Genomic DNA, 27354 nt, shown 5'->3' on the forward strand with positions numbered 1-27354 from the left:
TTCGTGGTGGTTTTTTCTGCTTCTGCCGTAAAGGCCGAGGTAGAAAAAAAAGACTTGCAGTGAAGCGGGAACATGGGAGTCATACACAGCACTGCACTTAGGGTTGGAAGCCGGCGTAAGTGGATCAGGAGCACCTTTGCTTTGCTTGGAATCCCTTCTTATCCCTGCGGTGCTCTGATCAATTTGCCTAGGCGTGCAGCAGGCGTAGGAGCGAGCGGTTTGATCACGGATGCCTCCTAGAGAAGAGCAGCGCTCTGCGCTTCTCATCCCGATGCTCATGCTCATCCTTTATGCCCCTTTCCTCTTTGGGGCACGCTAGCCGCGCTCGGATTCTTTTGAACACGCCTGCGCATTTCTCCCGCTCATTTCACTCTCTCCCCACACCGCCGGCTGGCCGCTGCCGCCCTCAAGAAAGCTGGCGCCCGAGGTAATCGCCGAGCGGCGCAGCGGCTGCTTGGGATGACGCGATAGAGGCGCGCCGCTCGATGAAGCGAGCGAAGGGGCACAGCTCGGCTCGGGAGAACTTCTGGAGCGGTAAGTTGCCGGGTCCGCCAGCGTCGCCCTTCGCCTCCCGCCGCCTCAGCCGCCCTCGAGGGGAAGGGCAGCCCTGGGAAGGAGTCCAGAGCCGCTGGACTGAGGGGGTCGGAGGAGGCGCCGCCGCTACGACTGTTCGTACCGCTACGGGCGGCAGGCAGCGCTTTCTCCTTCCCGCCCTTCGGACCCGTAACGTCAGGACGAGGGTTTGGCGGGTCTGTGGGCCGCGAGTTGGGCCCGGTAGCCTCCCGCCCGGTAGCCTCCCGCCCGCTTTTCCCTCCAGTGGAAACGCGGCCAGAGGGGAGGGGCCCCTTCTCGACACCTCTTTCCCGGCGGCTGCGGGGTGGCCATGTCCCCGGTCTCCCGCCTCCGCCCGGCTGCTGCTGCTGCCCGTGCGGTTTCTGCTGCCCGTGCGGTTTCCCAGTCCATGGGAACTAATGAGGAGGATCCTAGCCAGTGGCCCTAAGGTAGGTTGCTTCTTCTCGGCCACATGTGCTCCTCCTGCAGCTCCTCCCGATCCTGTGCATGCTCTCTACTTGGAAGCAAGTCCCACTCCGCTGAATGGGGCTGCTGCACCGGTGTAGGATGTGCTCGGAAGGAGAGAGGAGAATAATCACCTTTCTGGTTCTCTGCACGTTTCTCTGCGCGTCGTTTTGGCACACACGATTCCGAGAAGCACTCGATGATTCTGTGCAATTTGGGGTGCTATCCTGGTCCTTTGCCATCCCTAAAAATGTTTCGCGAGGAAGGGCCAGTGAAATGTATTACTCTTTAACTACTGTAGTAGCAATGAGTCCAAATTTCCATAGTTTAACATACTTAATTGAAACAGGTTGCATTTCCCTGGGCTCATGATCATGGAATCATAGAATTGTATGGTTGGAAGGGACTCTGAGGATCATCTGGTCCAGCTCCCTGCAGTGCCAGTCAGATGCACTGATCCATTGCGCCACAGAGATTGCTAGTCGGTTGCTGTTTAGGCTATAATCCTAAACTTACTGGCAGTTAAGTGCCATTTGAACTGTTGTAGTCTGTAATAGATATCAGTGAAACTCATCTATTGGGTGGTTGATGTCAGTCTCTTTAGAGAGATATTTAATTGTGAAACCTGCAGTGGGTACTTAACTGTCTTGAATTATTTCTCCAGCTCTTTCACATATATTCCTATACAAACATAACTTTCTCTAAACATGTGAAGAGAGGGAGCTACAGACCACATGAAGGAGTGGTGATTGACTGTGCTCATTTTATAAGAGTTTATACATGGTTTTATATCTGCTTAGATGTCAGTGGGGTCACGAAGAGTCGGACACGACTAAACGACTAAACAACAACAACAGATGTCAGTATTGTGTGTGTGCACTGTTAATGTACGTTGAATGTTTTTTGTATTTGATGAAAGCTATAAATAGAGGATGACAAAGTCAATTTGCAAACAGCATGTAATAAGCAATGGTTGCACTCCTTTACACTTGCCTAATTCTTGGAATCTTGAAGTGTAAAATGCTACCCACACTCATTGTTGTTGTTTAGTCGTTTAGTCGTGTCCGACTCTTCGTGACCCCATGGACCATAGCACGCCAGGCACTCCTGTCTTGCACTGCCTCCCGTAGTTTGGTCAAACTCATGTTCGTAGCTTCGAGAACACTGTCCAACCATCTTGTCCTCTGTCGTCCCCTTCTCCTAGTGCCCTCAATCTTTCCCAACATCAGGGTCTTTTCCAAGGATTCTTCTCTTCTCATGAGGTGGCCAAAGTATTGGAGCCTCAGCTTCACGATCTGTCCTTCCAGGGAGCACTCAGGGCTGATTTCCTTAAGAATTGATAGGTTTGATCTTCTAGCAGTCCATGGGACTCTCAAGAGTCTCCTCCAGCACCATAATTCAAAAGCATCAATTCTTCGGCGATCAGCCTTCTTTATGGTCCAGCTCTCACTTCCATACATCACCCACACTCATTATGTAGCAGTATAACAATAACTGTAGAAGGTAGAAGGTGTATCTGCAGCTGGAATGATTATCCTGCTATGACACCGAAATACTTGTGGTGTTTGGCAATACATTCTAATCCCTGGTGTAGTTCTGTGTCAGTGAAATAAAAATAGTGCTGTTTGGATGGCAGCCTTCAGTGAGTACTTCTATACAATACTTCTTGAGGAAGCAAGGTTTGTATAGCTTCATTACTGAAGCAATATAGTCCATTCTGTAAAATAGCTTATTCAAAGTATTGATGTATGGAGGTACTTCACAATGTTTCTGGGTTGTTGTTTTTTTACTAGGCCTTTAAGCTGTTGGTTTCTTGATGAAACAGTCATTTCCTGGAATGTTGACAAATGATGCTACTAGACCAGGTGTTTCCAGATTGTGGTCAGTGGACCACCAGTGGTCTGTGAGCATCATTCAAGTGGTCTGCGACATGTCTGCATTAATTACTCATACTGATTTTTATTTTGCTGCCTTTATTTCTTATATTATATTTGATTGTATTACAACTTGAATTCTGTGCAGTTCAAATTGCAATAAAATACAGCCGGGGGGGGGGGAATAAATTAAAACACACACACACACACACAAAATGCATAGTACCACACATTCCAGTTGGTACAGCAAGCAGAAAAATCATTAAGTGATCTGCCAAGGCCATAAATAATTTTCAAGTAGCCCATTGGCTGGGGTGGGGAAGCGCAGAATGGAAACCACTGTACTAGATAGTGATGTTCTCATGGTGTTCATAATCTAAGAGCAGCCATGCTGGAATCAAAGATCTGTGCACAGCATCTTATTTTACCCAGTCACCAGCCAGATGCTTTTGGGAAGCCTGATGGAGGGCATGAAGGCATGTTGTCTCTTCTTCCAGGCCACTGTTATTGGGAGGCAGGCTGCCTCTCAGCCTGTATGATCCACATAGAAATGATTGGCTAATAGCCATTGATAGACTTGTCCCTCATAAACTAGTTGAATCCTTCTTTAAAGCAAGCTGAGTTAATGCTGAGTTGCAGCAGTGAATTTCATTGAAGTACAGTACTAGTTTCTAATTTCACTGAATCTTCTTCCAATCAGTTTTTTAGGGTGTCCCAAACCCTAGTGTTATGTGAATGAAATGAAATAATCTCTTCCATTTTCTCCACACTATGCATACTTTTATAAATGTGCATTGTGCTGCACCTTTTACAATTATACAATTTTCTTCCCAAGATGGGACAATCAGAAATGTACACAGTAGTTCAAGTGTATATATGCAACCATATACTTGTACCCATAAATTATATTGACAGTTTTAAATTGACATTTAATATGCATACAAGGAACATATATTATTTCTTAATTCAATTTAAAGTACATAAGCAACCTTAAACATTAATGCCAACATATTTCTACTTTCCTTTAGTAGGGAGTAGGTCTGATTGAAATCATTGGACTTATTTCTTAGTAAACAACCTTAGAATTGCATTTCTCTCTCTCTTAAACTCACTCAGCTTTATTGTGCAGTTTTGATCTATTCTTTCCATGTAGGCGTTTTTGGAGTTTGCCAGCCTTTGGCCATAAGCAGCCATCAATAAACAATTGTTAAGGGATAATGTGCTCTCAATACAGTGGGACCTTGTGTTAAGAACTTAATTCGTTCTGTAGGTCTGTTCTTAACCTGAAACTGTTGTTAACCTGAGGTACCACTTTAGCTAATGGGGCCTCTTGCTGCCGCTGCACCGCTGGCACACGATTTCTGTTCTCATCCTGAAGAAAAGTTCTTAACCTGAGGTACTATTTCTAGGTTAGCGGAGTCTGTAACCTGAAGCATTTGTAACCCGAGGTACCACTGTACAGGTGCATGCACGTGACTTCTCAAAATAGTTTCACACTCTGTGATACAGCTAGACATTTTATTATTCTGTTTCCTCATAATTCTTGATGTCTTATTTTATGTTCATTTCCAAATAATCCATAGCATGGATGTTTGCCTTTTTCTTTCCTGACATGCCCTGAGCTGGTTTCATTGAACCACAACCCCAATTTTTTTTTCTGGTTAGTCAACCAGTGTTAGAATAAGCTCAGATAAGCTAATGGCCAAATGACACCTGAAACCTATGTTATGGTTGCCACCACGGAATATCTAGGTGCCATATTTTTTTTTAGAATGAGACTTACTATTATTAATAATCATTCAATTTCTATACCACTTTATATTTCAAAGAAAAAATCTCAAACAGGTTGATAACACATTAAAACATCAACTAAAACAATCCATTATAAAGCAAATTCAAGTTTCAAGGAAAACATTTCAGATCCTTTTCTAACTGCTGCCTCCTATTCAGCCAAGGGATATAACAATCAGTTTCAGGCTTTATTCCAAAAAGAATCTCTTGATGTAAAAGGTCACTGTCATGCCCCGTTTGGAGGAATGCTCTTTGAAGGATGACCTTGAGCTCTCCAAGGCAAACATTCAGGAGAAGCATCCTGTATCAAGGGACTCCAAGCAGAGCAGGGGGATGCAGGTACTTCAGGGGTCACATCCACCCACCCTCCTCCTCAAGTTAGCTAGCTATTTATTTCTATTTTCAGTGTGAAAAATGTTTATGTAATCTGATATTTATTATTTACTTGTTGCACTCCTGGTTTTGGCTTATTGCTTGTCCTGGGCAGGCTGGTGCAGGGGGCTAGTGTGTTGAGTTTGGACCTCCAAATCTTTTCTCAGATAATGAATGTCACCAGAAGACCTTGGGAATAACACTGTGTCTCAGCTGAACCTCACAGTCTATGGGGTATACAAAGTAATAAAATAATAACCTCAGTTTGCTTGTTACTTAACACTCTTTCAAAGTTCAGGTCTGAACAGAATAGAAATTTTAAGTTGCAGTACTACTGGGTCAAAGAAGAAACCAAGTTGTAAGTACTTGATTTCTGTTTAGGTATAGTTATTTTCCTTCCAAGCTGAGCTCTTTGGGTTGGGTAGCTAACCTGATGGTGTATTGCTCCTTTGCCCAGCTTCAAAGGTAACTCTCATCACAGATCCCACCTGTCTGTTAGGCTTATGCTTTTTGCTTACTTCAAAAACCAATTCATTCAGTATGTGGGAGATCTGAAAGGGGATTTGTCATTGCAGATTCTTAGAACTGGCATCCAAAAGCTATTCTGCAAGCAGGCTCATGCATATAATACTGGAAGAAGCACACTTGACAGCATTGTTTGGACAACAGAAATATATTTTGTGACTATAAAATACAGCAGTGTTGTGTGTTTCTTAATTTTACTGCAAGGCATGCATTTCATTAAACTTGTTTCTCTCTTTCAGACTTATGATCCCCCTCTTTGACACTAGGAAGCTGAAGCCCTTTCAAATATGTCAAGACAGGATGCATACCTTGTTGGGATACTTTAGGAAGTGACTCTCAAGGCAGATGGTGTGAAACTGCTTTTCTGGACGGGGTTTCTGTAAATACTTGTCACTTGACTGGACACCGGACTGCTGCCATGGATCAAAACAACAGTTTACCACCCTATGCCCAGGGTTTAGCATCCCCTCAGGTAAAGATGTGTGAATTTTGGAGCTTATTAGGAAACACAGATTTCAAAATTACTTACCCAATGAAAAGTGATGCAATGTTGTAGGCACTAGATCAGGCGTCGGCAAGGCTATCCAGCCATGGGCCGGATCGTTCCCACGGACGTTGTCTGTGGGCCGGACGGGCGCAGCGCGATACTGGAAATCGTGTCTGCGCATACCCGCAGCGCTGGAAATCGCTTCTGCGGCTGCACAGATGCCAGAAATTGCGCCTGCACAGAAGTGATTTTCGGCATCTGCGCAGGTGCCATTTCCAGTGCCACTCAGTGAGTCCCCATGCCGCGCTGTGCCGGTTTAACGCAGCGCGCGGGGGACTCACCGAGTGGGCGGCTCGGTTCACGGGCGGCCCATGGGCCGGATAAACGGCCTCCGTGAGCCGTATCCGGCCCATGGGCCGGAGGTTGCCGACCTCTGCACTAGATCTTCCTCCTCTCATTATCCTTTTTCTCAGTGGGCTTGCTTCACACTCTTTTGAATAACATCTAATCTGTCTGTCTGTCTGTCTGTCTGTCTGTCTGTCTGTCTGTCTGTCTGTCTGTCTGTCTATGCCTGCCTACCTCCCTGCCTGTGAAGATCACAGGGTGGTTTTACCTCTCCTTTCTTACCACAGGCCAGAACATGCTCTGGCCCTACCTTTTGCTCTGCCTCTTCAGTGGCCTCAGTGAAAGGGTAGTTGGCAAAGGAGGCAAGAGATACTCCTGGCCCTCTTTACAGCCATTGCTCTAAGTGGAGGCATGCTTGCTGATGGAGCAGTCCCTGCCACAAACTTACTACAGCCTCCTTCAACAGTAACCAAGAATGCTTTTCTTGGACCCTCTCTGTTTTTTAACTCTCTGGAAGCCAATTCTTTGGCAGAAGCTGAAAGTATTGGAGGCCTGTCTTCCCTTCCTGCTTCATTCTTCTTTGCTTTTTGAGTGGGTGAAGCATTAAAAGGCACAGACTCCTCCATACTGACTTTCTAACCATCCAAACTCAGTTTCCAGCATTTTATGTCTTTGATGTACCCTTGGCCTGAAAGCTCAGTTTGTGACAGAGAGAGAGAGAGAGAGAGAGAGAGAGAGAGAGAGAGAGAGAGAGAGAGAGAGAGAAGATTCTTAATTCATTTAATTTCAAAATATAGTCTCAATTTATCATTATGGTTTAGACTTGCATGCTTTTTAAAAAAAAAAAATCTCAGTTAAAGAGAACAATGTGTGTCTAGATTTGTATTGTGTGTGATAGTATATACTTGAAATTCTGATCTCTCCGCTCCCCTTCTGTTGTTTTGTAATTTTGTTGTAATGCAATTTGATTGAAGGGAACAATAAGCAAAAAATAGTTTGTTTATTTAGAGTATTTATATACCATTTTTCAGGTGGACTTCACATAAGATTATTACAACAATAAGCACCACCTTAAAAAATAAGTTGCAATAGCATGGATGGGACAACTTGTTTAGAAAAAGCTGTTACTGCTTCTTCTCCCCTCAGGGCAAGATGGTCCTTCAGACATCCCTGTGGTGAAAGTTGAGAGAAGGGAAAGTTGCAAAACACTGCAGGGTTGCTTAAAAAGAACTGCCCTGCATACTTGGAATTTGTTGATCTATCTTTAAAGAGTATGACATGTACAACTGAATTAATTTTAATTAGCTGCAACCAGTAATTCCCAAACTGTGTCCCAGGCATGGGGTCACATAAGATTAGATACCTCTTAAAATAATAGGCATTGTACTCTTCCAGTTGTTCCACCTGCACAAGCATTTCAGCTTGCTAGACAGAATGATCCCACCGCTCTCTCCCGACCTCCCCAGAGCCAGTGTTGGGACACAAGGGGAAGTGGCATGGGAGCACCATGATGCAAGCAGAAGTTCTTGTGCAGGGCTTCTGCTGATGGCACTGAATAGGGGACTCTTGCCCAACTGCATGTTCTGAACCCAAAGCAGCTGCCCAGAAGGGGCTGCATCACTTCATGATTTTACTGCTCTGTTTTGGACACTTACTTAGGAGCAAGCCTCACTGAACACAATTGGGCTTTCTTCTGAGTAAACATGCATAGGAATGCAGTGTCCGTCATCCCTGATGCAAAGACGCAGCAAAACTAACTGCTTCAGGGAAGGAATGCTGCAAGAGGGAAGCATTCCTTTGAATAGGTAGTTATTACTTTTACAGGTTCTGAAAATCAACCATTAAGGATATGAGTGCTGCATGCCTTTAATTTTAAAAGAAAGTTCCTCAGCCAGAGAGAAGCACTGACTTAAAAGTATCCCAGTGCGATTTTTGTATTTTTGTATGTGTGAAAAATCTTTAATAAATATAAAGGAAAAATAAAAGTATCCCAGTGCTAATGAAAGCATATTTGAGAGAAATCCAGTTTTGATCTACACCCCCCCTCTTTCATTTATTATGGTAACTGAATGTCAATTTCAGGCCTGTTATAAGAGTCAAAGTAAAATAAGGTGATAAAAATGCCTTGGAGAATACACATGGTAATATACACATTCAGGAGGATCCTAGCTACTGTTTCAGTGAAATCCTATGCACGTTTACTCAGAGGAAAAGCACACTGTGTCCAGTGGGTCTTACTCCCAGGTTAGTATGCATTGGACTGCACCATTGGTGTCAAAATAGAACCGGCTGTTTTTAAAGCAACTTAACGGATACTTAATCCTCTTCTTGATGGTTCAAAAACATCTGTGGTTGGTAGCATTTTCTAATTCTCTTCTCTCTTTTTTAGGGTGCGATGACTCCCGGCATCCCTATATTTAGTCCCATGATGCCCTATGGCACGGGGCTCACACCCCAACCTGTTCAAAGCACCAACAGTTTATCTATTCTGGAAGAGCAACAGAGGCAACAGCAGCAAGCAGCAGCACAGCAGTCCACATCACAATCCACACAGGGCGCATCCGGTCAAACGCCGCAGCTCTTCCATTCACAGACACTTACTACAGCTCCTTTACCAGGAACTACACCTCTCTACCCCTCTCCGATGACCCCCATGACGCCAATAACTCCTGCAACTCCTGCCTCTGAAAGCTCTGGGATTGTACCACAGCTACAGTGAGTGTGTAGTCTCCTCTTCTCCCTCCTGTGACCCTGCAATATTTTTAAATAGTGACTGTAAGCTCCTGTAACCTTTTTATCTTGGCTAGCAAATCTATCTTTTTTGATTGACTAGGGTCAAGCAACTAGTGTTAAGCAGCAATAATAAAGTACCTTTTAATGGCAGCAACTTAACTAAAAAAAACCCTGAATAGTTCACATAGCCCTTCCTTCCTGGACATCTCAAATAAACTTCACAACATTTGCAAAAGATGGTCAGGCTTTAGCACATGTTTGGGGGTAAAGCGCTTCTTAGGAATGTGACAGCTAGAGAGTTCCTCTGCATGCCTGTGCTCTGAACTGGTTCACAGGTGGGGGTTCATGAGCACCTTTGATGGTTTGTTCTTAGACAACACGATAGGCTATAAAACAGGAGGTGCCCCTAATATGTTGACCATAAACTGTTAATGCACATCATTGTGGGACTGAGTGTGCTCCTGTAGTTTTACGATAATTCAATTCTTTGTTGTGTTCAGAGACAATACAATAGCACCCTTCAAATATTTGTCACAGCTCTGATGGACCAAATGTATTTCCTGCTGTTCCAGAGGGTAGGACCCAAATCAGTGGGTTCACCTATGAGAAAAGGAAAAGGAATGTTGTTTAAACATTAAGAAAGACTTCCTGGTAGCTGTGTGAAAATGGAACAGACTGCATTGGGATGTGGTAGACTTTCCTTTCCTTTTTTGGAGATTGAGTGTGTGTGTGTTGAGATTGAGAGAGAGAGAGACAGAGAGACAGACTGATTAATCTTGAAAATATATATTCATAATAACTGTAACCATATAAATCAGTAGGGTGTGTTTACATGAAAATTGGTACGAGACAGTAGCTCATGAGTCAAAGTTATCCTGGTTGTAAATCTTATAAGGCTGAGTTGTGTCCTGGTATTCTAGTTTTTACTTGCTTAACTGCAATTGCTCAGTAGCAGATACAAATCGAAATTTGGAAAAAAAATCTAGCTTGCCTAGCATGCCTTTGAATTGTCTTTAGGAATATTGTGTCTACAGTGAATCTTGGTTGCAAACTGGACCTCAAAACCATTGCCCTTCGTGCTCGAAATGCTGAATACAACCCCAAGGTAAGATATAATGGAGAGTAAATAGCCATTACTTGATGCTTCTGTTTCTGATTGCCCATGGGTCCAGCATGGATCTCCTTTAGCTTTCTCATGGCTGGGGAGCCCCCAGTCCACAGGTCCCAAATTGGTCAGTGGGGCTGTTTCCCCAAACCAAGCCCACCTGCCCCACACCTGACATCATATGTCAGGAGTTGGACATAGGTAGTTCCACTAGAACAAATAATTCACCTGTTGGATCGAGTTTAGCAATTTCCTATCTTTACTCTTTAAAGAAGGTAAAACAATAAATCTAGCAGAATTGGTAGAAAGGATGCAAAAGTCACTTGCAAAGGTATTTATAAAAGGGGAGTGAGTTTTTACCACTCCAAAAGCTCCTTGGCAAAAGTAATATTTTGAGTTGTCGATTGCATATTGACCATATTTAGATGGTATGTGAAATCATAGTTTAGTGTGTGATGAGTGACCCTTGAGCTCACATAATTCTCTCATAATTCTTTCTCCTGGCATGACTGCAAGGAGTGGAGAAGCTTTCCTTCCCATTTTTGCTTATTTGCAGTTTGTGCTTTCTGAACTGACAAGCTGTCATTAATATTGGCTATGGTTAGTTTGAAACAAGCCGACAGAACCTGGCGTTAAATTAAAAAGGAAAAGGTCCATGGAAGTTGTGAGGTATTGCATGGCGATGGGAAGGGAAGTGCCGGATTTTTCCGTCTGTAAGATGCCCCCATGTATAAGATGCCCCCTATTTTGGGGGACTCTGGTTTAAGAAAATGGGGGAAGATGGATCCATGTATAAGATGCCCCCAAATTTTTGACATTATTTTTTAGCAAAAAAACCCCATGTCTTATACATGGAAAAATACGGTATTTTTCATAGTGTTTACCAGTTCATTTAAAAGCATCATTGGTGGAGAATGCAGTATTTCAACTGTCCAGGGGAGTTCTGCACTTCTAATTGTTGGGGAAACCCAACTTCCTCTGCATGCTATTTACTGGGGGGAGAGGCACAAATGGGTAAGATTGCCACTTCTGTTCTGCTAGATAAGGTTGCTCACATTTTGAGAGTACAGTCTTTATATAGTAAAAAATGATACTTTGTTGAAGAAAACTTTTTTTTTAGTGTTGAATCTTAACACCTGCTACAATTAAAATGTTATATAATAAACACTTAAAACAATTTGTAACAGAGTGAGTTTGCAATACTCCTTGCAATACTTTTAACAAGCCTCCTGAATTTGGGCTGCAAAATGTGGTTTATATATCTTAAAGTGGAAATGAGGGCTGTTTATATAGCAAGATAAATAATCCCTTTTGGAATGTGAGGTCCATACTCTTATTCCTGAAGTAGTTGATTATAAATGCTTGCAAAATTATAAAGATGAGTGAGGAGTGAAATATAATATAGACATTGTTGCAGCTTCAAAAATTACTTACTAATGTTTCTTGGGATTCTTGTAGTAACCACCTTTTGTTTATTTTTATTTCAGCGTTTTGCTGCTGTAATCATGAGAATAAGAGAGCCACGTACCACTGCCCTCATATTCAGCTCTGGGAAAATGGTGTGTACAGGGGCGAAGAGGTATGCGAGTCCATGGAGTATCTGCCCATTAATCTCAATGTCTAGTTTTATTCTCATTTCACTTGGGGGTTGACCGTCCAGCTCCCCAAGCACATTTACTGCATGCACATCCACCGTATACAACATTTTCTTATTATTTACTTGGTAAATATTACTTGGTAAAATTACAGTGACTCCTTTTTCCCCAGTGAGGAGCAGTCCAGGTTAGCTGCCAGGAAGTATGCCAGAGTTGTGCAGAAATTAGGCTTTCCAGCCAAATTCTTGGATTTTAAGATTCAGAATATGGTGGGCAGCTGTGATGTGAAATTCCCCATCAGGCTCGAAGGATTGGTACTTACGCATCAACAGTTTAGCAGGTAGGTAAAAGGTTATTGTACCCGAGTGGTGAATACCACCTGCCACAAAATACGAGTCGATACTGCAACATACTCTTGTTCATATCTCTGCCATTTTAATATGTTTTGTTAGTATGTTTAATCATTGCTTTGGATCTCTCATAGTATCCTCAATTAGGTGCATACAGATGAGAAGGATTGCTTGTCAAGCTGTAGCCAATTTAGGACATTCTGTGGGTTGGATCCAGGTAAAAGTGCATAGCAGAAGGCTGGTTAATTTCCCCACACCTCTCACCAAAAACCCTCTCCATGAAGGAGGACAGGTACCCACAGAAATCGGGCAGAGGCACTTTCAGTGAGCACTGCTCACATTCGCAAAAGGTGCATGTATCCAGTTTTTGGAGATTTCCTATTCAGCAGAGTCCCCTGACCCCTGGGAGAAGCACTGAGTCAACTTCTGTCAGTGTCCTACTGCACACTTCTCAGATCCAACCCTGTATCTATAAAGTTTTGTAGACAAGAATTACAACACTTGAGACTTCCCCCATTTGCTAATATTTTATGATGTAATAATTTTATTGTACAGTATATAGCTGTATTTTAAATGAGCTGGTCGTTTACAAACAAGTGTCTCTCAAAAAGAGGGGGGGGAATAGACTGGTCTCATGAAGTCTTGGGGAGCAATGGTGTACATTGCTAGCTGAGCAGCCAGAGAAATGAAATCTGTATGAAAACCTTTTTAAATGTCAGCTCCCCATAAAGAGCTTGAAACAGGAGATGGTTCACCAGTTAGCTTTGTCATTCTTATACAAAATAGGTCATATATTTTGCTGGAAATGTCTGCTTTGTTATATCAGCCACAAAATTTAGTAATAGCAAAAATTAACTTGTGGCAAGAGAAATAAAATGACTTTTACTTACAGACATCGCAATCAACCCACATTAGCCACATTAGCTTAAGTTTCCTTTAAAGATTTTACCTGTTTACTCTTTTCTTCCAGTTATGAGCCAGAATTGTTTCCTGGTTTAATTTACAGAATGATCAAGCCAAGAATTGTCCTGCTTATATTTGTTTCTGGGAAGGTAGTTTTAACAGGTAAGTTACATATGACATTTCTGCATTGAGTTAAATTGTAGTGCCAACAGGGGTGCCTAATAGTAATGATTTCAAGAAAATCCAAATTATTTTAATGTCGGCTTAGTCATTTTTTGAAGTGTTGGTGTTTTGGGATTGCAAATGTGCTACAACTTCTGTTGATGAACTCTTCTAAGAGTCTACAACTATGAACCTACTGCACAAATAAGAGATTTCAGCCATGCACTTCCTCCTTTTTCCTGTCCATATTACAGGAAAAGAATAAACCAGAGACCCTGCCTCATGCTCTGTAAAAAAAAGGGGGGGCATTGTAAGGTTTTTATTTTTGTTTTTTAAGTGATTGTATAACTAGTGCTTTGTCTTCTAGGTGCAAAAGTCAGAGCTGAAATCTACGAAGCATTTGAAAATATATATCCTATTTTAAAAGGATTCAGAAAGACAACGTAACAGTTCCTCGTGCTTATCCAAGACGTTGGGGAACATTTTTAAAGTTACTGATTATGGCACAGCTGTAAAAGGAGACTTACAGACTGCAGCATCAGGCCTTGGAACATTTTCTCAGTTAGTGCCTAATTACCAGATCTCCATGGGGAGGGTGTTTGTGTTACGTCTATACTGAGTTACCGTGAGTTGCTTCACTCGGATCTCCTTGGAGAAACAACTCAACTTATTTATATTTCTAGCTTTTAAACAGTTTTAACAACTATTTTTTAAAAAAATCGGAAACCTTACGCTGGCAAATTGGTTAAACCGTGTTACTCAACATTTAACAGTTTTCTTACAGTATTCTTTCAACCATGAATATTATGATCAGAAACTTTGATTCTACATTTTTAGACCACCTTTCACATTCCCTGTTTTCAGTATTCAGCAGGATAGAAAGTTGCTAATGAAAACTGATGGTTGTATACATATTCCTCTATTTGGGAAGCAATTTTTTTTAGTTCTAAATGTATAATACATGCTGCTTTTGAAAATTGGGGAAAGAATTTGAAGAGTAAATGCCTGTGATTAACCTGATTGGCTTCTGCTGCTGTTTTAATGTGCTAAATGCATGCTTGTAGCTTTCAGTGTATTGAATTGGTTTTTATAAGATTTCTTAACAATCCAGTATTAAAGCAATGTGTTTTGCCTTTTAAATTCCTTTCTGTATGTTTCTTATCTTTTAAAAAAAAGTTTAGCATATAAGCTATAGCTTAGTTCATACATTTTCTGGAACTGGTGGTCAATTCATGTAGTGCTGGAGCAGGCTTTCAGCCCTATAGGGATAAGAACAATTTAAAATGGGGAGCACCATTTAAACACCTGATCATATGGCACACCCAGTTACCTCCATGGTGGAGGGAAGTTTGTTTTTTTATTGAGCATAGGGGGACGCTTTGGAGGAGTCTAGCTCTAAAATTAAAGGTATAAAAATAAGACGACTGTCTGAAAAATCTTATCTAGCTGCAGGCATGGCAAAGTTTCACTACAGTATAATAAAGCTACCTTAGCTAATGGTTTTATTAAAACAAAAGGGGAACTGTTATCATCTCACACTGGATAAGCGCTTGCTTCTTTTGTTTTATCCATGTTTTGTGTAGATGTCCCAAGGGTAATAAACACAATTACGGGATTAGTTATGAAGTGAGATATTTTAATGATGCGGAGTTAAATGTCCTGCCGTTTAAATTTTGTAGATATTAAATAGTGCTAGAAATATCCTGCTTCCAGACGAATTCTTCGGTATAGTGGTTGCCTCTATTACAGCTGTCGGCACATGTATAAATAGCTAGTGTTCCCCAGTCGATGCTTTCTCCAAGGCTGTCAACTTTTAGGTGATTCAGAAGTTGTGGCATAATCTTAAACAAAACACAACAGAAATGTTAAGTTACCTTTTAAGCTACATAGTACTTTTTCTGTACTACATGGCTTAGAAGGCACAGTGATCAATTCTTTACAGTGGTATCTCGGGTTACAGACGCTTCAGGTTACAGACTCCGCTAACCCAGAAATAGTACCTCGGGCTAAGAACTTTGCTTCAGGATGAGAACAGAAATCATGCGGCGGCAGCAGGAGGCCCCATTAGCTAAAGGTTAAGAATGGACCTCCAGAACGAATTAAGTTCTTAACCCGAGGTACCACTGTATAGTCTTCAAATCTTAGCTTCCAGCCCCTGCAAAAGCAGCAGGATTAGTTGGGGTGGGGGGTGGGGGAGAAAATTAGCACCATTCAAATACTTCAGCAAAATCTGTAGAAAATTTGCAGCAATTACCTGTCCTAAAAAGTTTATTTAGCACTTGGCTATGTTCTAGTCAACAACCCGTTTTTAATTTAAGTAGACTATAGTTCCAAAAATGTGTATCATTGAATTCCCGACTTCCCACAATTCAGGCCACACAGACCTTTGATTGAAAGAAAATTTAAGTAGAACTAAGAATTCATTCCTAAAATTCTCCTCTGCTGCTTTTATATATACAGTGGAACCTCAGGTTGCAGACGTAATCCATGATGGAGGCACGTCCGCAACCTGCAGTGCTGCGTCTGCACACACGCGTGACGCGATTTAGTGCTTTTGCGCATGTGGCGAAACCCGGAAGTAACCCTTTCCAGTACTTCCGGGTTTCCCACGGTCCATAACCTGAAAACGGATAACCTGAAGCACCACTGTATATATTTTATATATTATATACACACACACTTATTACACACAATTTAACCAGATTTCCATACCTGGAATTCAAATACTCTCTTACTACCACATAAACAGTTGGGGATGTCCGTCTCCTGAGGAATGTTTTCTGCAGAAATCCAGAGTGGGCCTTCTCCATCTCTACAGTATCTGATAATCTGAGATTAAGAGAGATCACAGATGGAGTTTTAAATTACATGGAAAGCCCCCAAGACTTCAGTCCCTTTAAAATTAATGAAACCTGAATTAAAGCTCCATTCATATCAGTGCCAATAAGTGCAATTTAATACAGCTGAAACCACTGATTAAAGTATAAATATGTCAAATACAGGCAACCAGCTATGGAGGCAACTGAACCAATAATAAGGGTTTTTAAAGAGATTGCTCAAAAGTTAATGTGTCTTCGCTGTGGAAGACTTAGGACAGAGGCAACTAGTGACAAGAGGTGAACTTCTAGCCCTTCTCAAGAAATTAAAAATCACACGGTCTGAATGGTTTCTAGTCAAAGGTTCTAAATGAAATGTGAAATTGCTAATCTTCTAAGAAAATTATGTAACATCCCTTAGCAGCCATGGATAAGAGGACAGATCCTCTTTTGGATCAATAAATAGTTAAAGAAAGGGTAGCAGAAGGAATAAGCAACAGGTTGCACAATAAAGGGATGTAAGAAGTGAGGTCTTTATTATTATTATTATTATTATTATTATTATTATTATTATTATTATTATTTTATACCCTGCCCATCTGGCTGGGTTTCCCCAGCCACTCTGGGTGGGTTTCAACAAAAGCTTAAAAATACATTAAAACATCAGACATAAAAAACTTCCCTAAACAGGGCTGCCTTCAGATGTCTTTTAAAAGTAAGATAGCTGCTTATTTCCTTGACATCTGATGGGAGGGCGCCACTACCGAGAAGGCCCTCTGTCTGGTTCCCTGCAACTTTGCTTCTCGCAGTGAGGGAACCGCCAGAAGGATCAAAGTTGGAACCTGTGCCTGTTCATAATTTTTCAGGGGCAGTGAAGTGGCTACGCTTGCTGACACCAAATTATTCCGATTAGTAAAAACAAAGAGGGATTGAACAGCTCAAAAGGGATCTCCAAATCAGATGGAAAATAAAGTGGCAAATGCGGTTTGGTGTACAATGATGACCACTAGAGCAAAAAAATCCTTACTTTACACTGATGATGTGTTGTGAGCTGACAGTGACTGACCAGGAAAGGTGTCATGATAGGTGGCTCAATAAAAATGTGGGTGGCAGCTGTTTAAAAAAGGTGAATCCCATGGTAGGGAGCCTTAGGAAAGAATTCTGAAAACAAATCTAATATCATAATGTCTTTATAGAAATCTGGCTGTAACCACATTTTGAGTACCATACAATTCTGCTTGTTGCATCTCAAAAAGAGATTGGGAAGCACACATATGCCTCTGTAATGAAGAAAAAGGAGCTATGTAAGATGATTATTATTAATAAATGTAGAACTGGAAATGATGCAGAAAGGAGTAACCAAAAATGGTCAGAGAACTGTAGCAGTTCCACTATAAGGAAGAGTTACAGAGTTGGCTCTTTTTAAATTAGAAAAAAATGAGTAGGACGAGGGAACATGACATGGTGTAAAACATGCATAGTGTGAAAGAACTGGATCAAGACATCTTTCTCCAACTGGGATCATTCAATGAAGCTGAATGGTGGGACACAAACGGAAGTACTTCATCACACAGCACATAATTTAACTACAAAAAGAACTAGTTGGATATGCTATACAGTGGTACATTGGTTTACAACCATAATCCGTTCTGGAGGTCCGTTTGTAAACCAAAACAGGTTGTAACCCAAGGCGCGCTTTCGCCAATGGGGCCTTCAAAAAAAAATTGTTCGTAATCCCCCCAAAATGGGTTGTCATCCAAAAAAAGGATGCAAATGGGGACACGCCCTTCCGGGTTTGACATGTCTGTAATCCAAAACGTATGCAAACCAAGATGTATGCAAACCAAGGTACCACTGTATATAACAGCAGAAGAGAGCTATTCTCATGCCCCACTCATGGGGCAGATCTCCACTTCTGTCAATTTTATCCTTTAAGTTTTTTTTGGTTTTTTTTAAAGTAAAACAGTATTACCATTTCTCTTAGGTAGTCACCCTAAGCAGTGCCAATACCTAATTCCCTGACTACTTCTACGATTTCATTTGGGCCAGTTTTCTGATCTTCACCCCATATTTTAGTACTTTAGTGGCATGAAGACCTAGTGGTTAGAAAATTAAGCAATACTGACAGTATTCTAGGCTAAGAAACGAATGATGAACAGGCATTACTATTGTACTCATATTAAAAAAATAGAGGGAGCTACAGAAAAATGCATTTCAAAACCTGTTCTGGTTCCGAAGAAATTTTCTCTTTAAACTTCTGAAAAATCTTGTCATCTTGGGTTTCGTGTTTTGCCATTGCTTCCAATGAAGTCTCATCTAGAGAATCTGGTGCTTCATCTAAAACCCAAACAGATTAAAATTTTATAGCGTTAAAATCAGCAATACTATAGTTTGAATAAGCAAAATTAAAATCTTCAGAAGGTTTGCATGAGAAGTTAGAACAAAGTATGTTAAGATGAAGAGTGATTTTCATAGTGTAACTTGTTTAAAATACTCCTTTTTGTGACAGGTAGGTAGCCGTGTTGGTCTGGATCGAAGTAAAATAAAAAAATTCCTTCAGTAGCACCTTAAAGACCAACTAAGTTTTTATATATAAGCTCATACCAAAATAAAAACTTAGTTGGTCTTTAAGGTGCTACTGAAGGAATTTTTTTATTTTCCTTTTTGTGAAATATTTTAAAAGGCTGTGTCTTGCCAGGGAGATTATCTTTGCATGTAATCTTTCTCAAGTTTGTGTACTTTTTGTTTATTGTTAATCTGTGTTACTTTTACACAATGCATTCCTTTGTTTGTCAAACTTTTCATGATGACTAGATACAGAAAAACAAAACTGAATCCAATCAAATTTAATAACATACTAACTTGGAGACTTATTCACATGGAGCACAGTGATATTTCAATATAGAGAACTTTATTATGTTCACAATTTTTCTGTTCTTTTGACCTGAATTATTTTCAATTCGCTCCCTCGGCCTATAGAGCGAGATGAGCGCCGCAACCCCAGAGTCGGACACGACTGGACCTGATGGCCAGGGGCCCCTTTACCTTTTTAGATACAGAAGAACAAAACTGAATCCAATCAAATTTAATAACATACTAACTTGGAGACTTATTCACATGGAGCACAGTGATATTTCAATACAGTATAGAGAAATTTATCATGTTCACAATTTTTCTGTTCTTTTGACCTGAATTATTTTCAATTCTATGCTACAGGCATATAGCATTTTATGTAAAAGCAGGAGTGGTTAATCTGTGGCCCTGAAGATTTTGTTGGGACTAAGGATCCAAACATCTTTGACCATTGGCCATGCTGGTTAGGGCTGATGGAAGATGGGAGTTCAGCACCATCTAGAGCAGGCATGTCAAACCTGCGGCCCTCCAGATGTTTTGGCCTACAACTCCCATGATCCCTAGCTAGCAGGACCAGTGGTTGGGGAAGATGAGAATTGTAGTCCAAAACATCTGGAGGGCCGCAGGTTTGACATGCCTGATCTAGAGTGACATAGATTAGCCACCAAAGGTAAAAAACCAAAAGTACAGTTGTATCTTGGTTTTCGAACAACCTAGTTCTTGAATGTTTTGGCTCCCGAACGATTGAAACCTGTTAGTGGCTGTTCCAGTTTTCAAACTTTCTTTTGGAAGCCAAATGTCCGATGGGGCTTTCGCGGCTTCTGATTGGCTACAGAAGCTTCCTGCAGCCAATCAGAAGAAGCACTTTGGTTTTCGAACACTTTGGAAGTCGAATAGACTTCCAGAACGGATTCCGTTCGACTTCCAAGGTATGACTGTAGTATAATTTTAAAACAGGTCTTGCAGCAAGGAAATTTATTCAAACTACTAACCTAGATTGGCCGCAAATGTCAATTCTTTTTTGTCCTGATCTTCCTCTTCTGTTTCACTGACATTGGAAGAGTCAGTTTCTTCAGGCTCTATCACAATTTCATACTCGGGGAAAAGAAATTTATGATCTGGAATAACAACATCCAGCTCACCTACAAAACAAGAATCCAAAATTATTTTGGTCATTTACCCCTATTCTATTCTGCATTGTAAAGGTAAAGGTAAAGGGGCCCCTGACCATCAGGTCCAGTCGTGTCCGACTCTGGGGTTGCGGCGCTCATCTCGCTCTATAGGCCGAGGGAGCCGGCGTTTGTCCGCAGACAGCATCCGGGTCATGTGGCCAGCATGACAAAGCTGCTTCTGGCGAACCAGAGCAGCACACGGAAACGCCGTTTACCTTCCCGCCGGAGCGGTCCCTATTTATCTACTTGCACTTTGATGTGCTTTCGAACTGCTAGGTGGGCAGGAGCTGGGACCGAGCAACGGGAGCTCACCCCGTTGCAGGGATTCGAACCGCCGACCTTCTGATCAGCAAGCTCTAGACTCTGTGGTTTAACCCACAGAGCCACCTGGGTCCCTATTCTGCATTGTATATTAGTCTATTTTCAAATGATTTCTTGGGGGGTGGGGAGCGAACTTTAAAACTAGCAGAGAACAAAGACAAATATAGAATGAAATGGCCAGCAGAATAAAGCCAGAGCAGAAGGCACCATTTTTTTTAAAACAAAGCTGCCGTGTCTCAATTTTTCAAAAACCCTGCTTGTCTCTAGAAGCAGAATGGTCCCAAAATTCAACAGTAACACCTCCAGCATTACTGTAGAGTTTTTATGTCATTCTGCTCACAGAGACAAACAGCATTTTAAAGAAATGAATACTTTGGCCACCTCATGAGAAGAGAAGAATCCTTGGAAAAGACCCTGATGTTGGGAAAGATTGAGGGCACTAGGAGAAGGGGACGACAGAGGACGAGATGGTTGGACAGTGTTCTCGAAGCTACGAACATGAGTTTGACCAAACTGCGGGAGGCAGTGCAAGACAGGAGTGCCTGGCGTGCTATGGTCCATGGGGTCACGAAGAGTTGGACACGACTAAACGACTAAACAACAACAACAAATTGAGACACTGCAGCTTTGCCAAAAAACAGAAACTTGTGCTGCTGGAGATGTCAAAGACCAAAAGTGGACTTTACAGCAGTGCCAGAAAATATGTATAAACTATTTTGACAAAAATGTCTAAATGTAATAGAGGATATGATGTTTTAGAATTCCTAGGTGAATAACAACAACAAGGACTACTGTGTCACCTCCTTCAGGCCAGACTGTAAAAGGCCTTGCATTACCAAGGAAAGCTCTGTTGGATGACACAATGAGGATGCAATGGAGGCAGCAAAGTATACCTTCACTGCCTTCACTGCCATTTGTAGGCTTGATGATGAGGCCTCACTAGATTGCATTTGACTGGAGTTTTCCTCCACTTGCGTTTGAGCTGTCTCCTAGCTTTCTTCCTCATCCTAAGCTATGGAGTATATACAGTGGTACCTTGGTTGTCGAACGTAATAAGACCGTTCAACTTCCAAAACATTTGACAACCAAGGTGCAATGGGCGGGCGGTAGATTCCATTGAGAAAATGGAGAAACGTGCCTCGGAAGCCGTTCGGCTTCCGAGGCGTGTTCGAAACCCAAGGTTCCCCTGTACCAGGAAGACAAATGGGCTCCACAAAGTGCGAGAGGGTGCTCAAGGGCAATCATGCCAATGACCCAAGCCATTAGGATATTCCAGAGGTTGGCCAGGGCTTTGATATGAGCGCCAGTTATATCAGCCAAAAAAAATTCCCAGAGCAGTTTTAGAAATCCATTGGATTCATCAGCCATCAAGGGCAGACCATCCTAATAGATACCCTCTGAAGAGAGAGAACAGGTGCTAAAAGCCTAATTCTCAACAGGAAATGATTGGACCATGACCAGAGAATGATGCCAATATCCTCCACTTTCAGATAACCCTCTTCACAAGGTCCCGAGTGTGGCCTGCCACATGTTTTGGGCCAATAACATCTTGGAACATCTCCATGGTGGCTGTGAAGCCCTGAGCCACCATAGAGCCATTCACTTCATCATGGATGTTGAAATCCCCCAAAACCAGCAGTCTGCGAGCCTTCAACCACCACCTGAGACTAGCTCTGTCAGCTTAGGCAGGCAGACTGCTGTGGAGCCAGGTGGACAGTAAACCAGCAGAATGCCAAATCTGTCCCAATTGTCCAGTGCCAAGAACGTGCCCTCTAGTTCTCCTGCCCCCAAATGGACAGAGAGCCTGAAAAGAGCTAATTTCTATAGATCACAATAATATTCGCTCCCTGACCCTCAGGTCTGCCCTGATGCTGCTCCAAACACTCAGGTGGACACAGCTGGGTAAAACCAACCACACCTTGCTCAGCCACCCAGGTATCAGTAATATAGACCAGATCAGCCTCCTCATCCCGAATAGGTTGAGAAAGGTCTTATTTCGAGCCAACCTGACATTCAGAAACAGCAGCCGTGGACCCAAGGGATGGCTAACAGGACGACTGCAATGCCTCAGGTTGGAGGACAGGCTGGCACACAGCACAGTCACTAACTGCCTGGGCCGTGTGACCCTTCCCCAGCCTGCCCCACCTCCCATACCATACCTCCCCCCCTACCCTGAAACATTGTGATTGCACCCCCCCCCCTGCTCTCCCCAATTATAACAATTCTTCTTGGACTGCTTAATTCTGAAGTAATCAAAGCCGATCTTCAACTGATGGCGACCCTCCTCTAAATCAATGCAAATTTCTAGAGTTTCAAATCGCTTACCAGAATGCAAGCATGAAAGCTTATGCCCTGCTTTCCAGTCCTTAACTTGATGGTCTTTGCTACAGTAATGAGCCTTGTGGCATTTGGAGCATGTTTTGCTTCCCAAACACCCACAGACTCGGCATAGCTTTGTTCCACATTTTAGCTGTAGATTTGCACAAATCGGCTCTTCGTGGGGTGGCTCTTCCCGGGGTGGATCATAAGAGTAAGTGTCATTCTTCCTTGGTAATTGATTCCTAAAAACTTGAAAATAGAAATAAATTATTAACTATTTGAAAGCAACAGTATGGATATATACTGTACTTTTTGTTTGCTCTCTCTGACCTGGCTATGTCAGAAACTATACAAGTTGCTACACTTCTCCTTAATCTTTACCGGAGGAGAGACCTCTTATTCCAGAATCCAGAGGATCCAAAGCTCCTTAGGGGAGGGAGAGATCCACTAATTTTGTAATATTTATTTTGCAGCATTTTAGTGTGGTATAACAGCATGCACAGCATGTATATAATCTCTGAGAAAATTCACTTCTCAGTAGTGTCAAACTAAATTGGCATATGCTCCAATTCTACTTTAACAATACTGTACCACACATTTCAGTTGGAATACAAATGGAAAAATCTCTGGCCACCATCTGAGGTAAGACTCACACTGCTAATGTTTTCTTAAATCAGTTATTGATGCTTTAATTGCTCCGTTCAACAGACCAGTTTTGCCATGTAAGCATCAAAAGAAAGGCAAACATTGTCAGTTTAGGATCTAAGAGGTTGATTGATGTCTCGGATTTTAAAAGGGCTGTTCTTGTCAATGTCAAAGCCAGCCAAGACGTACTCAATAATACCTCCCTTTCCTTAGCTCCACTTCACCAGTTTTTTTTATTTTGACATTTAATTCAAACATGGCAATTTATGGTGCTCTGAGATGCTCTCTAATGCATCTACAAGGGCAGCACTGTCAGGAAAGGGAAGAAACATTCCCATCTGATATATAACTGCTGACATGGGTTCTTGGTGAAAAAAGATCCTGATTCCCTTTATTTTGAAGAAAACTCTACCATATGACATACAGTACACTGTATCCGCTCATCATTTCTATGTAATCTTGCAGTTGGTTATTCACACAAAGGTACTACAGATTTTAGTGGAGCCAACATGACATGTTCCCAAGCACAAGATTGAAGCCACTGACAAGTCCCCCCCCCCAAAAAAAAGAAATTTTCGAATTCTATTATAAACTTATGAGCTGGCCTTTATTATTATTTTTGGACCTCCAGTTTTAGAACTCCTTCACAGCATTCTACCGGTATTTAAGTAAGTTGTATTATGCCTATTTATTGAACTTTACCTGTGCTTTTTTCTTTGTTTTAAACACTTATTTTGATCTATTGATTGTTTTATGTTGTGTAGACTGCCTTGTGAACATATGTGGTGAATAGCCGTCTATAACTAGTAGAAATAAAGAAAGTTAGATTTTTAGCTGTGCACCTAAGATACATTTGCATTTATTTAGTGGAAATATTTACACCCCACCTCTTTACCAGATGTGCAAACCTGTAAGGATACACCTGACAAAAATGAATCGGGGTGCACAGGTTGTGAGCCAATGCAGATGTTACCACACATCTGCATCGTGACAAGTGGTAGGACTAAAGATGCCTTAAATAAGCAAAGATAAGCAAACTCCTACACAGGGAGCTCAGTAGCAGGGAGCTGGGCAAAGAAAGCTGCATTTTTATTTGAAATGGGCTGTACAGTATCTGCTTCCCCCATGTTCGACCCCCATCATCTCCAGGTAAAGGTAGGGAAGAAGGTCCCTGTCTGAAACCTAGGGGAGCCACTGCCACCACCTGTATATGATACAGTGATTTGCCTTTGGCTAGGGCCGTGATTCCCAATGTGGGGCACACGCCCCATAGAGGGGGCAATTTCATTTTTAAGGGGGGCAATTCGAGAATGAGTTATTAACAGTGAATGGCCTTTTAAGCTTCCTTCCCGTGAATAGGAGTTAACTTTTTGAATAATAAGAATTAGATGTCGCGGGGAGGGGGGGGGAGAATCAGGATTTCAGAGATGCTTAGGTGGGGCATGGCCCAAAAAAGGTTGGGAACCACTGGGCTAGGGCAACATTCTGTCTTCCTCAATGGAAGGGCCCAAATTTTAATAGGCACAAACAAAACAGCCCAGGGATAGGGAAACAGCCGGTCCATCCAATAACTCCTATCACCCCTAACCACTAGCCATGCTGGCCGGGGCTGCTGACAACCGCAGGTTCCCCAGTCGGGCCTTGAGGGCATCAGCTGCAATTCTAACTTGCCCCGCTGCGTTTAAGGCGGGGGGCGGCGGGATTTAGGACTGTTCCAGCATCTGCCTCATGCATGCCTTTAGGCCCACAGCAGACCGGACAAAGGGCCCTTCAGACGACACGAGGCCCTGCGCTCCTCACCTCTCAGGCTGCCCGGGGAGGGGCCGGCGAGGCGGTAGCAGGCGGGCCGGCGGCAGCCGAAGAGGAAGACGCTCCTGTGGAAAGCGTCGGGCCGGCCCTGCCGAGGCGCGTAGAGCTGCAGCAGGAAGGCGAGCGGCTCCCCGCACGCGCCGCACTGCAGCTCGGCGGGGCCCGGCAAGCCCGCCTCCCCCAGCCACGCCGGCCTGCCGCCCACTTTGCAAGGGAAATGTTTGCTGCGCAGCCGCCAGGCCGCCGCCTCCTCCGCGAAGCCCAGCTCGACCCGCCGCGAGGCCATGTCTCCTTCCCGGCCGAGCTCGAATGAAGGAGGCCGAGGCGGTGGAAGCCCGCGGCCGTGGAGTCCGCCTGGCGAGGGGAAACAACAGCGCCTCCGTTGGAGAGCAGAGGCACCTGCGGGGGTTTGGGTGGAGAGAGACGGTTCTTTCCCAAAAAGGCGCCTCCCTCCCTCCCCGCAGGATAGGAGATCGCAAAGTCCTTGTTTAGAGAGGCGGGCAGCGGGGTGGTTTACTTCCCAATTGGGGCCAGATTCAGAAGATCCTCCTGTGGTGACAAAGAAGTGAGGTGGCTTCAATCCCCACCGCCTGAAAATAAAGGGGTCAGAATCCTAGCTGGAGTACAAGCGAACCGAATTCCTGCCCCCTTCCACACCCAGAACAAACACGAGCTGGCTCTGAGCTTGCCTGGTTTTTACTCCGAATCCTAATACTGAATCGGTTTTTGGGTTTTTAAAATTAATGCCAGGGGGGACTCTCCCCGCCCCTCAAGGCCCTCATGGGCAACTTTCTGAGAGCCACATGCCAGTTGTGGGCAAGGCAAAAAACAACGCGTGTGGGCAGCCTGAGGCAAACGTGAAGGGAGCTATGGACGCAACTTTGTAGGGTGGGTTGTGTTGCAGATGACACACACACCATACTCCATCCAGGAAAGCAAGAAGCATTGCCATTGGTCAGGGACACACTTCAGCCAGATAAAAGCATTCAAGGAGGGTGCAGAGCATGGGCAGTGTGACCTAGCTGGGTAGGGGTGAGACCTGGGATAAACCCTAGAACTGGATAGGGAGAAGTGGGCCACCAGGTTTTACACAGCTTCCCTTTCACCAGCTTTATGTAAAAGCAAATTTGTAGCAGGCAGAGGCAGGTACCTTTAAATAATTATGAAGAGAGGATTTGGGCAAGTGGAGCTTGTAATGAAGAAAAACTGCAATTAATAGAATCTCCTTTTTCATATTTATCCAGGTACAGGAACTATGTCTTCTTCTAGATATGACCAACCCAAAGTATGTTCAGATGACCTCATTATTAAGGTGCCAGTTATAGTCACTGTTGCGTCTATTAGATTTGGGAGGTGAGGATTTGTTTTTGGCCATATGAATTAGCTGTATGAGAGAGGAAGATAAATAGAGATACTAGGGTAAACTCATGCAGTATCACTTATTATACTGCAGCTGGGTCACCCTTCTTAGAGAAGGGGCATTGATCACCTTGGTGTGTGTGTGTGTGTGTGTGATGATCACTTCCCTGCAAGGTAGAACAGAACGGTGTTCCAAGTTCATACTGATGCACTGGGTACTAGGTTAATACTTATGGTCATTGTACATTAAGGAACAGTTTGCATTATCACAAGAGCATGAAATTCAATAACTATGAATACCTTCCACTTACTTCTCTTGCGGGACTGGCACTGTTTCCAATTTTATTTCCAATTCTTTTCAACATATAGCCATCCAAACCAGCATAAAGACAACTCTCTTGTATCTTCTCTCCCCACCCCCATTTTTAAAATCGGAAATTATTTTGGTAATGGGACAAAATGTTAGCTCTCTTTTATACTGCTCCCTCCCACTCCTGGCAAGCATATATAAACAGATAGTATTGTTGATGAGAGCAAAGGCTAAGAATCAGCCATTATCAGCGACTCACATTATTTCTAATAAGCACATACCAAATTTGCCCAATTTATGAAATATACCTAGTATTTATAGGACTGCATACTCATGTCTTCTCCCCACAACTAGACAAAGTTCAAGTCCTCCCCTTATTTAAGCTTTCCAGTGGAGAAGATCCCAGTAGTCTCAGCCAACACAACTGTAGCCCAGAACATCTGGAAGGCACCAGGTTGGAAAGGCTGCAGTAGGAAACCCTGTTATATTTG

General features: G+C 42.8%; 2 protein-coding genes across 3 annotated transcripts; one reads left to right on the plus strand and one right to left on the minus strand.

Annotated features, from left to right (window-relative positions):
* The first annotated feature begins 316 nt into the window (after positions 1-316).
* On the plus strand, positions 317-14236 carry TBP (TATA-box binding protein). The gene is made up of 8 exons (XM_035108498.2): positions 317-534; positions 5819-6051; positions 8801-9126; positions 10162-10249; positions 11737-11828; positions 12017-12184; positions 13165-13259; positions 13627-14236. Exons 2-8 carry the CDS (start codon positions 5998-6000, stop codon positions 13704-13706), a joined length of 903 nt encoding a protein of 300 aa, XP_034964389.1. The 5' UTR covers positions 317-534; positions 5819-5997; the 3' UTR covers positions 13707-14236.
* Positions 12749-27309, minus strand: PDCD2 (programmed cell death 2). 2 transcript variants are annotated; one of them, XM_035108496.2, is made up of 6 exons: positions 25186-25548; positions 22747-22989; positions 19921-20070; positions 18297-18412; positions 15972-16088; positions 12749-15100 (listed from the first exon to the last, which is right to left on the minus strand). In XM_035108496.2, the coding sequence occupies exons 1-6, from the start codon at positions 25478-25480 to the stop codon at positions 14942-14944; spliced, it is 1080 nt and encodes a 359-aa protein (XP_034964387.2). In that variant the 5' UTR covers positions 25481-25548; the 3' UTR covers positions 12749-14941. The 2 variants fall into 2 exon arrangements, with proteins under 2 accessions (XP_034964387.2, XP_034964388.1); XM_035108497.2 differs by lacking the exon at positions 19921-20070 and having other exon boundaries at positions 25186-27309.
* Between the last annotated feature and the right edge of the window lie 45 nt (positions 27310-27354).

This window comes from Zootoca vivipara, chromosome 3 (assembly GCF_963506605.1).
Source record: "Zootoca vivipara chromosome 3, rZooViv1.1, whole genome shotgun sequence".
Lineage (NCBI taxonomy): Eukaryota > Metazoa > Chordata > Lepidosauria > Squamata > Lacertidae > Zootoca > Zootoca vivipara.